General features: G+C 42.8%; 1 protein-coding gene across 3 annotated transcripts in view; it reads left to right on the top strand.

The window, feature by feature from the left end:
* Window positions 1–17290, top strand: part of EPHA5 (EPH receptor A5) — a 155732-nt gene that overhangs the window by 49908 nt on the left and 88534 nt on the right. For all 3 annotated transcript variants that reach the window (XM_027902852.1, XM_027902851.1, XM_027902850.1), the window contains exon 2: window positions 15252–15407. In XM_027902852.1, coding sequence (XP_027758653.1) covers window positions 15252–15407 — 156 coding nt within the window. The remainder of the gene's footprint in view (window positions 1–15251; window positions 15408–17290) is intronic.

The raw sequence follows: 17290 nt of genomic DNA, 5'->3' as shown, positions 1-17290 counted from the left end.
TCTCTGACATGTTTCAGCCTGTGAACACTGTGTGTTTGACTGCATACCTTTGAAAAGAGAGGGCAAGGGGAAGATGCATCTCTGCAGCCTGGGTGTAGATATGGCATGAGCAGGTGTCATGCATCCTGGAGGAGAAAAAGGCAAGCCTTTGCCTGGTCTTGCAGACTGCAGGCAGCACTGATGTGGCTGATGCTGTGTAGAGGCCCTGTAATGACACGCATTTGCTGAAAAGTAAGGTCTGGTTTAAATTTCACTAATTAACACTTTTTTCTGAATTTTAAATTGAGTTATGTAATTGGTTTTGCTTTTAAACTGCTCTTGCAGAGATGCAGGAATTGCCCAGACTATCAGAATCCATTCCTTATCTTTATACACCAGCCAGTTACCATAAATCTCTAAACTCTGGCTACAGTCTTATTTAAATGCTATATTCATTTTCTGTTGTTTCATCTTTGTATCTATTTCTTACTGTATTTCATTATAAATAATTTACTTGCTTCTGGTCCAAAGTTCTTTGCAGGGAGACACAAGCTGAAGGCTTTTAAATTCAGGGCTCCATAAGCAGAGCATGTTCTTAACATTATCCCTGGAAAAGACAACTTCATCACCTTCTGCTTCTTTCCCCAGGCTGGGAAAAGGCAGCCTTGGAAAGCAAAACTTCCTATTTAGAGTTCCTCTTAAATCTAATTCCTCGGGAGCAAATGAAAGCTTCTTTTTTTAATCTCTCTCTTTTTAAAAAAGAATTAAGACCAGCCAGAAATCTTATGGATGAGTGTGCAATGAGCCTGATGCCTTTTCCAGCTCTGGCCTTTTGTCTTCTTCCTCCTCTATTTATGTTATTCTTTGCCTTCTTTCTTGAAAGAGCTGTTGATTAAAGGATGCAAACTGCCTCAGATCCTCTATATCAAGATACAGAGTTTTTTTCATGTTGCTTGGTATGTAAAAAGCATCCATTTCTGCACTGCAGTGCAGCTTTAGCAGATACCTGGTCTCTCCAGCTCTATTTTTCCTTTGCCCTCCCATCCTGCTAAATGGACATCTTGTCAAATCCTGTTTGCACAGACTGACAGCTATAGAGGTCTTGGAGAAAAAGCCAGATCGCTCCACACACACCCTAACAAACAGAATCAAAATGTCAAGGCACAAGTGAAATATATCACTGTGCTTCCCTGTCATATTTTGCTAATATCACCTGGCTAAATTGACAGAGGACCTGGTTTTATTAGCAGTTGTTTCACATATTTGTATTTGGTTATGAATATAGGGACTGCTGGGGAGAGAGCTTTCACTTATTTCAAGATGAAATATCCCCTGTTCTTCATACCAAAAGGCAGTCAGGGCAGTGAAGTCACTGGCAAAAAGCACAGCAATTAATAAAGACAGAAAAAATAATTTCACAGCCTGTTGTTAAATTAGCAATTCTTTAGAGTGTCTGGAGTTTCTGGCAGTACTAATACACACTCTGAAGCTTGGGCAACCTCAGTGCATATCATTTACCCAAAAACTGTAAGAGCCAAATGCAGAGACAAAGAGTGGTCCTCGATTGCAAGGGAAATACTGGAGTTATCTGTCTAGTAATCATTCAGCAGCCTTGTTCACAGATAATCAAGAAACATTTGGATTTGGATTACATCTCTCATTCTTTCAAGACAAAAGTAGGAGAAACAGTGGCTGGAACATGATGTGTTAAGTAACACGGGGGGGAGGGGGGTGAAAAAGGCAGGGAGCAACATACATTTGAGCAGGGAGAAGAAAATAATAAAAGTGCAATAAATTTCCCTTGTATTGAAGGGGAGTATTTTTATAGCAGCTTTCTGCAAATTGAATGCATCTACATAAATAATATAGCGACACATTTAATTGCAACTATTTATTTTTATATTTGGCTGGATGATGAGAGAATTTCTGTGCTGAATAATGAACCTTGTATTTTTGCCACTTGCACAACTTTAAAAAAAATAAATTGTGAATGGTATTTGGGCTAAGTGTCAGAGCCTCAGAAGTTTCTAGCTGCTTTCTAGTGCATCTGAAAAGAAACTAACATCCAGAAGTTCATCCACATGGAATGGATGCTGGATTAGGGAGGCCAAGAGATCACAGAGAGGAAAATATTAGCAGTCCGCACTTGAGTCAGAAAACTCCCATTTGGTCTTTCAGTGCAAAGCATACCACTTCAAATAAAAGAATTAGTACCAGGCTTCTTATGCTTGTCTTCTGCTGGTTTTGCTGTTGGTGTTTGCATTTCCAGGCTTTCTTCTCAAAAAAGCTAATAACCTCTTTTCCCTCTCTATTTTTTTTCTTCCTCATGACAAGTCTGACTCTTCATATTCTCCTGCAATCTCTGCATTTCAAGGCTGCTGAGAGGACAAGCAGCATCTTCCCATACCACCCTCACCTGCTGGGTATCACAGGATAGATGCCACAATACTTGACAAGGCTTTGAACACAAGGTGTGGAAGAGGAGCTCTGGAGTGGCAAGCTGTTAGGGGCAGTAGTGTACGAGACGTAAGATGAGCAGGTTACAGTCTTTTCTTGCAAGGCATAGCTATGCCAAACCCAGAGCGCAGTGCCCTTGTGCCCACACCAGCTGATCTCCTTTCTCCCCTCATGCTGTCTTCCAGTCATCCCTTGAACAAATACAACATGAATGGCTTCTGTAAAGCAGAAGGTTTGCATTGTTTTTTCCTCAAACTTCCTTAGGAAGACTGTTCAAGTTGATGCAATGCAAGGGTGCAGAGATGGAGCAAAAATTACAAATAAAGGCAGTGCTGGGTATCCAGGGCAAACAGGCTCATATAGGCAATTCTTATTTCTTTGGATATAGCTGGAGATAAGCTACATGTGAACAACAGTATCCCTTTATAATAGTTTGAGAATTAAATTTCCATAAATCAAGCTTTGGCAGCTCAAAACCTTAAATAAAAAGCTAGTGAGAATGGATGGTATCACTGCTGCAAAGTGTGCTTCGGGCTCGTGCTTTATGGTATGAGGAAGTGAATTTGGCAGGAAGGACTTTGTGGTGAGGGAGGGACTTTGTAGCAAGAGGGAAGGCAGTGTTTGCTTTGTTTTTCTTTTTGCTTCATATCTGAATTCCTGGAACAATTGCATGACTCTAAAACCATCATTTCTGCGGCAAGAACAAAGTCCATGAGAGGAGGCAGTGGACAGGGATACTAGCAGGATGTCTCCCTCTCAATGCATGCTTTTGTCTCAGAGAACTACTGCTATAGTCTGATAAAGAAACTGTCTTCTTGGGGTATAACTGCACGGGTTTTTTCTCTAGGTTTTTGGTGTTTTTCTGACTGGACTGAAGTCAGGGCAGCTCTAGTTAATTCATGGCAAGGATGATTCATCTCCAGCGTCCAAAAACCACAAGGCCCCCTACCCAGATAGTATTGAGATTGGCTTCAAAATCGGGAGGTTTAAAGTGTAAAGTTTATTGATTTATCTTGTGTTTGATCATTTTTTTTATATGCTGCAAGTTTCCCTCCAGAAGGAGGAGAAATCATTCTGAAATAAATTTTCCTAAGAATTGGAATGTGGAAGCTCCTGACATTGTCCAGCTGACATGGGAAGAGCCGGCAATGCCTCAGGTTGCCCTTTGTTGAGCTCATTCCTAAAGAGGAACATGTTTGTTGGAGTTACTTGGCAGGGCAGATGAACTGTGAAGTGTTGCCGTGTTCGTCTGAGCCAAAGGAGTAGTTTAATCAACTTAACAAATAAACTCAATATTTTTATGTCTGGTTAATTAAACTGAAATCATGAAGTGTTCTATCTGTATTTAATGGCATAACCGCTTGATGTTTCTGCACTATGTGTGTAGCTTGCTCAGCTTTCCTCATTTAATTTCTCAGGGTATTAATATTTGTCATATGCTCCTCGCATACAGTCCTTGATTTGTTGCCTGCTAACCAAAGCCAGAGCATCCCATGATATGTATAATAGGGGAAAATTTAGCTCAGTGAGACCTCCATCTGTAACTCCAACCAGTGTGCTCCAATACAAAAACCCACGAGCCTCTATGGAAGGAGGCATGACTGAAGGGAGATGTTCCCCAAGAGACTCGTCCGTGTTTCTTCTGTGCACCTCTAAGCTGCCTGCCTGCAGCAAAATTGGATAGCATCACCTGTACCTGAAATTTGAAGGAAAAAAAAAAAACAAAAAAGAAACGCTTTTGTGGGTCATCGTTCTGTGCATAAATCCATTTAGCACACTGAGTCACTTAATCCAAGCAACTCTGGATAAATCCTTCCTGCCTTTTTTTGGTCAGGACTGTAAAAGATCCATCTCCGTCACCCTCTGATGGAATTTGAATAGATGTGTCTAGAGTGACATATGTTCAGCCATAGATTACAAAGGAACAATTTTAAAATAAATTGTCTGCAGCCAGTCCTGCCGACTTTACCCCCTGAGACAAATGATCATAAAGCTAGAAGCAAACAAGCCCTAAATGCTTGAGACCAGGTTTGAAAGGATCATTTTGAGAAGGTGTTAAGCATCACTCTAGGTTGGTAGGATGCTGCCTATTTTGGACCAAACAGTCAGAAGAGGAAAGGCTGATTTTATACCACATAGAAATAGTGTTCATGCAAATGAAGTTGCACAAGGTAGAGCCGATCAAAAGGAAATATTTTAAGCATTTTTACTTCTCTTTACTGCCTGCATATGTGCAGTTTATTAATTCAGGCTAAAACCTTAAAGTGTTGGTTGAGTAAACACACATGGCATAAATCAGCAAAATAAATCCTCCCAAATGTCATATTTCTTAACCACAATGGCTTACAATTGTCCAAACCACAGCATAATTAGCGAATCTTTCTTTTTTTGCTGGCTGGGCTCCAGATCCCTATGGCAGACTGAACCAGAAGACTAAAACCCTTTTACTGTAGTATTGTGCTAGCAAACATGTAACTTTGAAGAACCCTGTTTTCCAGGAGCTTTTGCTGTCTGTTCTTTGCATTACTGTCCATAATAGATGTACACAGACACACATAGGGGAGTTTTGGATGCATCATTTTCAAGTTTGATCCTGTCCCCCTGTTGCCATTAGGGATGATGCTTGTTATTGCTATTCAGTCAATGCCACTATTGAACTCGAGGGAGTTCTGTGCCTTGTCCATCAATCCTCCCCTCGCTTAGCGTGGCAATGCAGCTTGAATGTTTAAGTTGCCATTTGTGTAACAAAAGATAACCTGGGTCCATGTCTTTGTGTGCAGAAACCCCCAAAAGAGACTCTTGCACCTCTCAGATTATGTGCAGAGCCGGGCATCTAAAGTTATGTGCACAAACATGTTGAAATAAATGTGTCCCTGCTGCCTTCTGTGTCTTTAATTATATTTTTCCTTTAGATGCAACATTGTAAATCATCCATCCTCTGTTTAAGGGAGTAAAATGATTTCAGTTTGTCTTCATTAAAAAACCAAAGACAGTAATTTAAACATAATTTAAGTGCATCTTTGTCCCATTCCTCAGACAACAAAGTAAAAATACACAGATAGATTTTTATAGACATAGAGATTTATGAAGATATATATTTTATAGCTATGATAGGCAGAGAAACTGTAGCAACAGGATGCGGACTGCCTTTTTATTATTGTAAGCCAGATAGTTGGGGCTCAGTGAGATCAATATGGATTTGTCCCTTGTATCCAGAGATTGAGGAAGACTGCAGGTGCCACCTGGCCTGAGAGCTGAAGGAGCCCTTGAACACACTTGCAAGAGTGTGCAGCTGCTGGTCACAGAAATTTTGGATTTGCTAGCAAATGACACTTCATCTCAAGTAGTGCTTTGTCTGGAAGTGTACCGATTTCTCCTGGTGTTTTTTTGGACAGGAAAGTCTGGCAAGAAAACCCCCACAAAACCAAAGCATGGCCAGCTAGCCCTGCAGTTGACACAGTTGGTGGGAGCACGCTTGCGCAGTGCCGAGTGCTTTTGAAAAATCTTCTGTTTCCCTTAAGAGCATTTATTTTTCCATAGCTTGCTTTCCTTCTGCAAAATCAAACCCAAATGATAGTGTGGGTTTGCATATATGCCAGAATAAATCTCCTTCACTGCTCCTCCATCATGCTGCTGAGAGTTTAGGCTTGACTCAGGCCTTGCCTCATTGATTGCTTAAAAATCTTCTTTAGGGCAAAGTTAGAATGTGCAGAAATATAGCCCATTAGATCCTAATGTAAGCATGAGCGTTTTCAAATGTATTGTGTTCTAGGTATTTTTATGGCTTGCAAATGTAGCTGACTTGGGAATTTGATGAATTTTTCAGAGTGTTGACATGTGATGAAGTTTTATACCATTTGGAAGAAACACATTAATGTTATTAGTGGCAGTTAATTCTTAGTTTTCTAGCAACTATGGTTATGTCATAAATTGTTGTGTGACAATTTAGTTAGTCACGTGGTAGAAAAAAGTGGTATTTCAGAGGGAGGAACTGAAAGTACTAATTTATTTATATATTTATATACTTTTCAAGGTTGTTTTGGTATTCAGAGCTAGAGCTGATTTCAATGTGGAGTGGAAATAATTCAGCCTAAGTTAGTGTGCTGTTGGACAGAATAGTATCTAAAGACGCAATGTTTTCTTAGAACAACAAAAAAAAGAAACTTAAAAGAATATTTCCCACTTGAGATGCATGAATTGGCTTACGTCCAAGGTAAGAGCTGAGTTTCTTTCTTCAAAATGCAAAGACCTCAGATGCTCCACTTATCCAGCAAGCTACAGGACACTATTAAAAGAGACCTTAAGCAGGTCTTGGACTGCAGCATTGGACTTGCTGCAGTGTTGGACTTGCCGAAAGCTGCTGCCAAATCTGCTGGATTGAAGCAAACTGGCAGCTTCAAATTGCAGTGTTTTATTAGTGGGTATTTATTTAATTCCCTTCAACTCCCCAAGGCATAATACAGGAAGCAACATAGCACTATTGCAGATTGAGAGACAAAGCCTAAAGGAGATATAATCAGGGCATTTTACACATTTTACTGTAGTTTTATAACTGTAGCAGCAATTTCAGTGTCGGCCTGCAGTTCAAGAGAGGTGTTAGGGAGGGCAGGTTTAGCTCTTGGGAGCCTGCTTGTAAATTCTGCATGAGCATACCCTTTGGTGGGTTGCTGTAGTTCTTGAAATACTTTTTAGAAGAGCATGGTGATCATCTGTTTATGTCTGGTTGGAAGACATGAAGACAGTCCATTGTGTTTTTTGTTTTGTTTTTTTCTTGTAAGTAAAAGAGCGTGTCAGAAGCACAACCTGAGGCTTGGAGCCTCTCAGCATTTTAATTGATTCCACATTATAAAGACTGTACCTTGCTAAGCGCTTTTATAAATTTTGGACACATCTAAGAGGCAGCAGCCCCCTCTTCTCAGTGCAAACGCTTCAAGGCATGGCAGCTCCAGAGATGAGAACAGGGTTTGGTTTATTTGTACCTTGTTTTTGCTCAGATCCTTCAGTTCTCGAGGCTTATTCCCTTCACTGGAGCAATGTGCTACTGAAAGCAGATTTGATGAGCTACAGAGCTGAAAACAGAAACATCCTTCCCCCCAAACATACATACCTCTCCACATCCTGCTTGTTTTTCAGCTGAGAGCTGGCTGGACTATGGGCCTGTCCACAAGGAAGGGAGTTTTACACTGTGGATACTTCTAAAAACTGTGGTAATTTGAGCTGTGTGTCCCAGTCCAAAGAAGTTTGCAGTCTGAAAAGGAAAATGGCACTAAGGGATATGAAGGAGAAACAAAGGGGGTTTGCAGGTTGAAGAGGAAACCTCAGGTTCAGCCGGATAACCTGTACTCCGTCTAGACTGGGCGTCCTTATCCTCATCAATTTTTGTTAGATTTAGTCCTTTAGCTTTATTTATGGATTAGTGGCACTTTCTTATGAGTTATACTTGTGGTTTCTGATTACTGTGGAGACTAATTTGGTGCTCTGCAAGGGAGACAGTGTAATTCCTGTTTGAGCTTTATTTTCTGGGACATATGAAAGGTCGCTTTGCTGATCCTAAGCACTTAAGAGGTGTGAGCTTATCCTCCCAGTGTTGCAAGAGTGCAAAGGGAGTAAAAAGTTGGACCTTTTTCATATCTCCTTGGGTTTCAAGGCTTAGAGGGTCATGTTTCCTACCTTTTCTCTCTCCAGGAACAAAACTGGAATTCTCACTAGTACTAATTATGGGATGAAGAGACAGATAGAATATTCTCTAAGCAGCTGGCTGACGTTTCACATTTACCCTTGTTCTTGTGAGAGACCTTAACTTGCCAGATGCCTGCTGGAAACTCAACAAAGTGGAGAGGAGACAGTCCAGGGGGTTTCTGGAGTGTGTGGAAGATTAACTTCCTGACACAGCTGATAAGCAAGCCTATCAGGGGCTGTGCCCAGCTAAACCCACTGTTTACAAATGGAGAAGGGCTGGTGGGATATGCAGAGGCCAACTTGGGCATTGTGACCACAAAATGATACGGTTTTTGATTCTTGGTGAAGTAAGGAAGGGAGTCAATGAAACCTCTACCTTGGTCTTCCACAGGGTGGACTTTGGCCTGTTCAGAGCACTGGTTCATAAGGGGTATGGTAAGGCTGGACATACTTTAGGAGATCTTAAAGGTTCAGGAACAAGCTGTCCCTACATGCTGAAAGCTGGAGGGGAAGAAGACCAACTAGGCTGAAGAGCGAACTCTCACTAGAATTCAGGGAAAAAGAGAGTTTATGACCTTTGGAATAAGGGGCAAGCTACTCAGGAAGAGTACAAGATGTCGATAGGTCATGTAGGCGAAAGCTCAACTAGAACTCCATCTGGCCACTGCTGTGAAAAATATTAAGAGGTGTTATTATAAATACATGAACAACAAAAGGAGGGCCACAGAAAATCTCCATCCTATATTGGATGGGGGGGGGGGGAAACATTGTCACCAAGGATGAAGAAAAAGGCTGAGGTACTTAATGCCTTCTTTGCCTCAGTCTTCAGCAGAAAGACTAGTTATCCTAAGGGCAACTGTCCCCTGAGCTGGTAGACAGGGACGGGGAGCAGAATAGACCTGACCCTGCAATCCAGGAGGAGGGAGGTAGTGACTTGCTGTGCCACTTAGGCATTCACAAGTCTATGGGGCCCAATGGGATCCACCCAAGGGTGCTAAGGGGGCTGGCAGAAGAGCTCACATAGCCACTCTCTATCATTTATCACCAACTCCTGCTAATCAGGGAAGTCCCAGGTGACTGGAGTTTGATCAGTGTGATGCCCATCCACAAGAGGATTTGAAAGGGGGATCTGGGGAACTACAGGCCTGTTAGGCTGACCTTGATGCTGGGAAAGGTTATGGAACAGATCTTCTTGAGTGCCATCATGCAGCATGTACAGGACAACCAGGGGATCAGGCCCAGCCAGCATGGGTTTAGGAAAGGGAAGTCCTGCTCGACCAACCTTATCTCCTTCTATGGAAAGGTAACCCTCCTAGTGGATGATGGGAAGGCTGTGGATGTTGACTACCTGGACTTCAGTAAAGTCTTTGATACTGTCTCCCACAGCATTCTCCTGGCTAGATGGCTGAGTCCAGAGCGTGGTGGTGAATGGTGCTAAATCCAGCCGGCAATTAGTCACTACTGGAGTTCCCTGGGGCTTAGTATTGAGGCCAGTCCTGTTTAATAACTTTTTCAGTTATTTGGACAAGGGGATCAAGTACACCCTCAGTAAGTTCACAGGCAACAGTGAGCTGTGTGGGAGGGTAGGAGGGTTTGCAGAGGGATCTGGACAGGCTGGATCCATGGGCCAAGGCCAGTTATGTGAGGCTGTAGTGGGTTGACCCTGGCTGGATGCCAGGTACCCAGCAAAGCTGCTCTTTCACTCCCCTCTGCTGCTGGAGAGAGAAGAAAAAGTATAACGAAGGGTTCATGAGCTGAGATAAGGACAGGGTGAGATTATTCACCAATTACTTGAAGTGGGGATATTAATTATTTATTACTGGTAAAATCACAGCAGTATAATGAGAAGTAAAATAAATTTTAGAAGCACCTTCACCCCAGCCTTCCATCCTTCCCAGGTTCTACTTTCTCATGTCCCAGCAGCACAGGGAGATGGGGAGTGGGGGTTACAATTAGTTCACCACAGGCTGGGGGCAGAGTGGCTGGAAACCTGTCCAGCAGAAGAGCCTGGTCGACAGCCAGCTGAACATGAGCCAGCAGTGTGCTCAGGTGTCCAAGAGGGCCAATGGCATTCTGGCTTCTATCAGGAATACTGTGGCCAGTAGGATCAGGGCAGTGATTGTTCCCCTATACTCAGCACTGCTGAGGCCACACCTCGAGTGCTGTGTCCAGTTTTGGGCCTCTCACTTCAAGACATTGAGGTGCTGGAGAGTGTCCAGAGAAGGGCAGTGAAGCTGGTGGAGGGTCTGAAGGGTAAGTCCTATGAGGACTCGCTGAGTGAGCTGAGGTTGTTCAGCCTGGAGAAAAGGAGGCTCGGGAGAGGCTTTGTTGCTCTCTACATCTACCTGAAAGGAGACTGTAGCCAAGTGGGGGTCAGCCTCTTCTCCCAGGCAACTACTGAGAGGATGAGAGGAAATGGCCGCAAGCTGCACCCAGGGAGGTTCAGGTTGGACATCAGGAAGAATTTCTTCGCTGAAAGGGTTGTCAAGCGTTAAGACAGGCTGCACAGGGAAATGGTGGAATCACCATCTCCGGAAGTGTTCAGGAAACAGCTGGACGTGGCACATGGTGCTGTGGTTTAGTTGACATGGTGATATTCAGTCAAAGGTTGGACTAGGTGATCTTGGAGGTCTTTTCCAGCCTTAATGATTCTATGATTCTGTGATAATTGGGTGGTTTTACCAAGCGGACCATATACATGCCTGTGGGTATGGAAAGCCTCAGAGATGGTTCTTGCTTCCAGCATGTGTTGCCTAGTGTCAGTGTGCAGTGAAAAGGCATGGGGCAACTGGAGAGGAGAGGAGCCCTGCCCACTGGATGCAGTCTTCAGCCAAAGCTCGGGTAAGGGATGGTTACAGGGATGTAACTGCAAATTATTTGATGTTAAGGCTTGCAGAAAATCATCTGCCAAGTAGTCCCAGCTGGTTGATGCTACTGGCTTGTTTTTTGTTGTGTCTTCTCATTGGTACTCATTGTCTCTACTACTGGTAAAGCACGTTCAGCACGTTGTTCAAAGAGGCCAGTTGTCATTTTAAGAGGACCAGTGGTTGTACCTCCAACTACCCATGTTCCAAGAGTCAATTTCTTTCAGTATGGCTCTTATGGGCTCCCATCTGCCAGGTACAAAGTTTCTAATCTGATTGCTGATAGTTTAAGGGATCAGCTCAAGCCATTGCTGTCCCAAGATGCTCTTGCTACCATCCTTCATTGCAGCCTCTCTCTCCGACCCATTTTGAAGTGTGCATGCAAGAGGCTGCACAGATGTTAATCCTCTGTGCCCGCAACATTTTGTGGTTGCTGTTAAAAATAAAATAGTGAAATTAATTTGCTAATAATGGATGTGCTACCAACAGAAACACATCCCACTTGTACCTAACACTAGCAGGTTGTTTATGGCATATTTGCTGTGTCTAAAAATAATTTTTTTCTAGCATCCAATTTAATTTGAAGACTATTTTCACACATCAGTGGCTGTTAATCAGCTAAGGAGTTACCAGTTTTAATACTAAGAAGAAAGAAGCAGATCTCATCAACAGCTTAAAACTTGATTTCATTTCTTTTCAGCCGGTTTGCTGCAGATTATGGAGAGTCTTAAGATCATTTTATTTCTCCTGCTTTCCTATCCCCTTTTAAAGAGAGATAGTACCATTATGTGCACGACTGTACTGTGTTAGTTCTGTGTATCCTTTCAAGAGCTGTTGAATTGGAAACACCAAGACAAAAATATAAGAAGACTAAAATAAGATTTAATTAGGAATTAAACCCCAGACACCCATATAATTTTAAATAAAGTCATTTATACTTCATGAAGAGATTATAAGGTTGACTGTCAGGAGATGAATGGTAAGATAAAGACCAAAACCCAAGGTAACTGCAAGATAGGTTGTTTGTGGCCCTGTCCTGCTCCGAAACTAATTTCCAAAATGTCTGAGACATTGCTACCAGTGGTAGAAAATTGACATGGTACCTGCTTCAAACATAATATTGTCATACCTGCTCTACAGTGTGGAGGCATAAGATGTCCCTGGGTCATCTTTCATTTAAACAGCATTCATTTCATCACAGCATCTCTGTCTATTGGGCAGTTACTGCTTGAACCATCTCACAGGCTGTCCTCTCTGTGCCATGTACAATGGAAATGTTAAAGAGAAAAATGTTATAATATATGTTACTTATGCCTGAAACACCCATGCAGCTATAACTGCTTTGGCTCCTAAGCATGGTAGTGCAAGTGTGGTTTCCATCAGGAGCTGTCCCTAAGCTGCTGGTCATGAGAGCCTGAAAGACTGTGCTGGGAGAACCCTGCAAATCTCCCTCTGTCCTCCCCAAAGCATCTGCTACAGGTGTGAGGACTCAGAACACCACCACTCAATGTGGCACTTACTGCATTTATTTTAATTTTCTCTACTCCCTCTTTGTATATCCCATCTTCTGTCCCTGAATTCTATTTTTCTAACTGACACAAGAGTATTACACTTATATTTGATAGCACTCTGCTCTGCTGGGTGTTTGTTTTGAGGACTCATGTTGAAATCTTCAGTAATGCAATGTTCTTGACTGTTCCTCCTTATAGTTTTTTAATGGAGAAGTGACTTGCCTGACCCATGGGAGCCTGCAAATTATAAAAAAATTGGTCCAGTTCAGTTTTATTCCACATCCCTTATTAAAACATTGGTTATCAGCATTGTGCATCTCTTGGCTCCGTACTTGTTCATGAAAACAAAACATTCCCTTTGAGCTGAGCTACGTGTCATACCATGATTAACAAGCTGTACCTCACTGAAAGTCTGTCAAGGAAAACTGAGTTCTTTTACATTTGCTACTTTGAACAAAATAGAAGCACGGTAAACTTTTGTGCTATAATGATTTTCTGTCTGTCTTGCTGGGACATAATGACATAAATTCAAGTTCTTTTTTGCAGGGTAATTACATTGAGTACACATTAGATATGAGCTGCCCTCGTTATATGTTGCACATTTTTGTGCTTTCATTACCCCGTCTCTGTTGTCTGTGTATGCAAGTGCATTTGCTTTGGATTTGAAATACCATTGTAAGCTATAGAGGAACCATTTGGTGGTCTGCTCTCCCACAAGACTCTCAAGATACTGTATAGCAAGTCCTTGCTGTAGGTAGGGCAGCATTTGAAGGTGGCTGTGAAGTAAATAAAAGAGCTTAACTAGATGCTAGAAACTTAGGAATGTGCTGTAAAGCATGAGGGCAGCTCGTGGCAAGTCTACTAAAAGCTATCAAGAATAAATTCAGCCCTAGGTCTGATCACTGGTCCTGGTGTATGGACACAAAGCAGAAGACTGCATCCTGCATATCCTAGGTATGGAGCACTAGTTGGATGATGAGCAATTTTGGAAAATGGGTTTTTAAAACCTGTAAATCCCTCCTGTCCAACTGGTTATTCTGTGCCTGTCTAGTGGGAGGAAAAGGGAGCTGGGAGATAGTGTGGTAGGGTGCCCAGTTTGGGGAGGTCAGCAGGGTTCCTGGAGATGAGCGTCCCCGAGAGTAGGCCAGAGAGGCTGCAGATGCATGATGACAACCTGTCAGCCTGTGGTAAGCTTGGGACCTGCTTCAGAGTTGCACAGTGCTTGCTGTGAGAGTTTCATAGTCTGGGCAAGGCTGTGGAGGTGGGGCCTGGGGGAGGTCTATTGAATGCTCTTGGATCACACCACTTTTTATGCATGAGTGATCTTAGTCATCAAAGACTTACTGGTTACCTCTACGAGTTAGGAACTGATGTGCAAGTGCCTCACCTTTGATGAAGAAGCAGCGGATGTAAAAGGGAAGATGTCAAGAGAGTTTCTCTAGTACTGAAGGAAGCAGAGCCAACTTTAGAAGCAGTTGTCCTAGTTGCTTGATCAGAGGAAGGGGTTCACTAGTAAACATCTATACTTTATCTGTGGTGAAGATTAATTCTGTCATCAGTTGCTGAGTTTTAGCACATGCTGTGAGTGTCTGGGACATTCCTGATGGGATAATATTAGTTTTTGCTGTGAACTCATTTTCTATGTGACCTAATTACAACTGGGAAGGTTTGAATGCAGATGGAAAGGCTCTGGGATTTCCAGGTAACTTCTGTAAATCTGATAGCAGATCTGTGCATCCCTGATACCATACTTGGGCAGAAATACTTTAGAGCAACTCTGAAGGAAGAAAGGTAGCATCACTTTGGAGCTGCTTTAACGTATCTCTGTGCCTCTGCTTTTTGAGACAAACAGAAAATCAAGGTTTCCTCAGTTTGCTAACACTGTATCTATAATTCTGCATATAATAGTATGACTACAGGCCCAGGTGTTTTTTTTCCTAAAACACTACTTGCAAACCTGTGGCTGTCACTGCCTCTGACTGAGTGTGCACACACACGTAAAGTACAGAGAGCTTTGCATAGATGAAAGAGCATGTGTTTCAGGAGACTGGAAACAAGATATTATTGTATTCACTTCAAATTATTAAAAAAAAAAAAAATCCCAAGCTACGCTTAGCAATATATTTGTAAGAAGAAAAATAGCTCTCAGATCAAGTCTTTGTGCCTCATCATGCATATATATTGGAACTGGAAAGAATATCTTGTACAGTGAGCATGCCTGGTTCAGGCTATAGCCAGAAGAGTCTGTCTTATATGGAGCACTTTAAAATTCATCACAGATTTGCTGGGGAAAAGACCCTAGGGAAGTAACCTTATCACAATGTCTTAAAGCCGTCAATCTTGAGATCCCCTCCACCACCATGTTGCTATTTGTTTGCTGAGACATTGATTTCTGGGTGTAGAACATCTTAAACAAAAACCATGAGATGTATTTTACCTGTTTTTCTAAGACTAAATGGAAAAAAAAGAAATCACACTAATGTTTTCTAGAGCAGAGCCCAGAAGATGTTACCTCTAATGCATTCAACAAGGAAAATAAATACCCAGCAATGGCAGGTACTAGGGGAGAAAAATAATCTAATTCTCTTTTCATGCAGATATTTAAGTATGTGCTATCTGTTAGTGTTTTAAAATATGCAGACCAAATAGCTTGCGAGTGTTTGTCTGTGTTATAGTTAAAGATATGGGGTTTTTTAAGAGGAAATGTGAAGACACTAATTTTATAATGGGAGAGCTTAGCCTGTGGTTCTTCTTTTCACAGTATGCAGACCTGGGTTCTTCAAAGCTTCACCCCACAGTCCATCCTGCAGCAAATGTCCCCCCCACAGCTACACGCTTGATGAAGCATCCACATCTTGCCTGTGTGAAGAACACTATTTTAGGAAGGAATCAGACCCACCTACAATGGCCTGTACAAGTAAGCATGTGCTTATAGGGTTGTTTTTAATCCTTTCCAGCTATTCCTGTACTGTGATTAGACATTACGATACTAATTCATGTGCTTTTTCAGGCTCTGGACTGGAGTTTGAACTAGTCTTGACACACTTGTAATGTCACTGGCTTTGTCCATTGTAATCCCAGTTACACGAGAGGAGACATTTCAAAGCTTTTTGCTTCAAAAGCTGGCATCAAACCCAGAAAGCATTGTTGCAATGAACCATGCTCCATCTCTTGCCAGCAGCTCCTGGGCAGACTCAGCCAGCAGCACGGCATTCAGACATGAGTACCAGTGTGGGGCACTCACACAGGAGGAGTGATGGGCAGTGCTCGTCAGCAGTAGGCAGGGGTAGAATCTACATGATCCTACTTGGTGTCATCTCTTCGCTAATTTTCAGTAAACAAACAGGGAGAGAGATCTATCTTTCCAATCTACCTGGAGATGCTCACTCTTCAGGGTAGTTTAAAACTCAGTGATGGAAACTGCTTCTCCAAACCTGCAGCGAAAATGTAGGACTTATCCTCTTCGCTTTGGGGGGGCAGTATAAGAAGCACATTGGAGTACTGGGAGTCCAAGGTGGAGTCAGTGTAATTAGAATCATTAATTTTGCCCTTCCCCTGTTATCTGTGAGCTATCCTGTCAGCTGTACCTTGAAAGTTTCTTGTTCAGTTTATGTTTTAGGTAGTTAGGGCCACAATTTGCATGCCCCCAGCCAGTCCTGCTGGTGAGTGCAGCACAGACCTGAGCTGGGTCTGTCGTGCTCCAAATGGAATTTTCATGGTGCAGAAGGGGTTAAAGGGGACCAAAGGGGAGTGAACTATTGGTGCTACTCCAGTAGCTAACTACTGCAGTTAGAGCTTCCAAGGAACTTATGCAATGGTGGGAAAAGTAGGTTTATGAGTCCATGCACGCTCAGAGCCACTGTGCGGTGGTGCAGAGGTGACTTCAGTACTGTTTTCTTGCATCCTGCAGGCATGGTAGAGGCTTTTTGTGCCTTTCCCAGTGAATACAGGTGTCCTTCTTAGCTTCCCAAGTTTGCACTTCAAAAGGAGGAAGAAAAAGTCTGTTCCTGTTGGAGAGATACTCTTGCAAAGGAAATTGCCCTCGGCAGCTCTCTGCTTGCCAGAAGGAGGCACTTGGAGCAGAATTGGGCCCCTTGAACTCTGCCTTTGATTTTCACCAGGCAAAGGAGCATGAAGCACATGGGTGTTGGAAGGTGTGCTGCAGGGAAGGGGAAGACAGCCTTAGGCAGCATTGCAGTCACTGGTGCTGTCAGATCAAAGTGGTCTGGAGGATGAGTCATGCAAGCACTTCTCAGTTTATTAAATAGGTATGCCAGTGTCTTTTGGAGCCATAGCTAGGGTGGGTTACAGCATGAAAAACTTCAATACCAGGGCTTCTTGATGTTCATTTTGCCCCTTGGCCTGACTTAAGAACCACAAATAATTGAGAGATTATGTGGTGCAGCATGGTATTGGGAAACACACTGAGCTCTGGAAACACTCATAAAATTGGCTTTTCTGTGCTGACAGAACCAAAGCCAGGAACTGATGGAGAGTTATGCCAGACTCTGGTATCCACTGTGCCTCCTGCCCACCATTGCTGGTGTTGCTCTCTGCCCCTTCTCAGGATGTAAGGCATGCATCCAGTCTGTCCTGATGGTGAATTAGCACGGGAAAGGAACTGCCATCCCTGAGGAAGATGTTTATGCATGCCTATGGCCTGAACATAGGGCAGAATGTTCAGAGAGGTACAAGCAATGTTCAAGTGTGTCTCCCCCTAGGTTTCTGGGGCAGTTTGAACCCTGTATGTAAAGGCTGTAATTTCCGATTCTGCAAATAACAGGGGATTATGTTTTTATG

This window comes from Empidonax traillii, unplaced genomic scaffold, assembly GCF_003031625.1.
Source record: "Empidonax traillii isolate 1590-97213 ecotype Southwest subspecies unplaced genomic scaffold, ASM303162v1 scaffold916:size242360, whole genome shotgun sequence".
NCBI lineage: Eukaryota > Metazoa > Chordata > Aves > Passeriformes > Tyrannidae > Empidonax > Empidonax traillii.
This window is presented reverse-complemented; position numbering and strand designations above follow the sequence as displayed.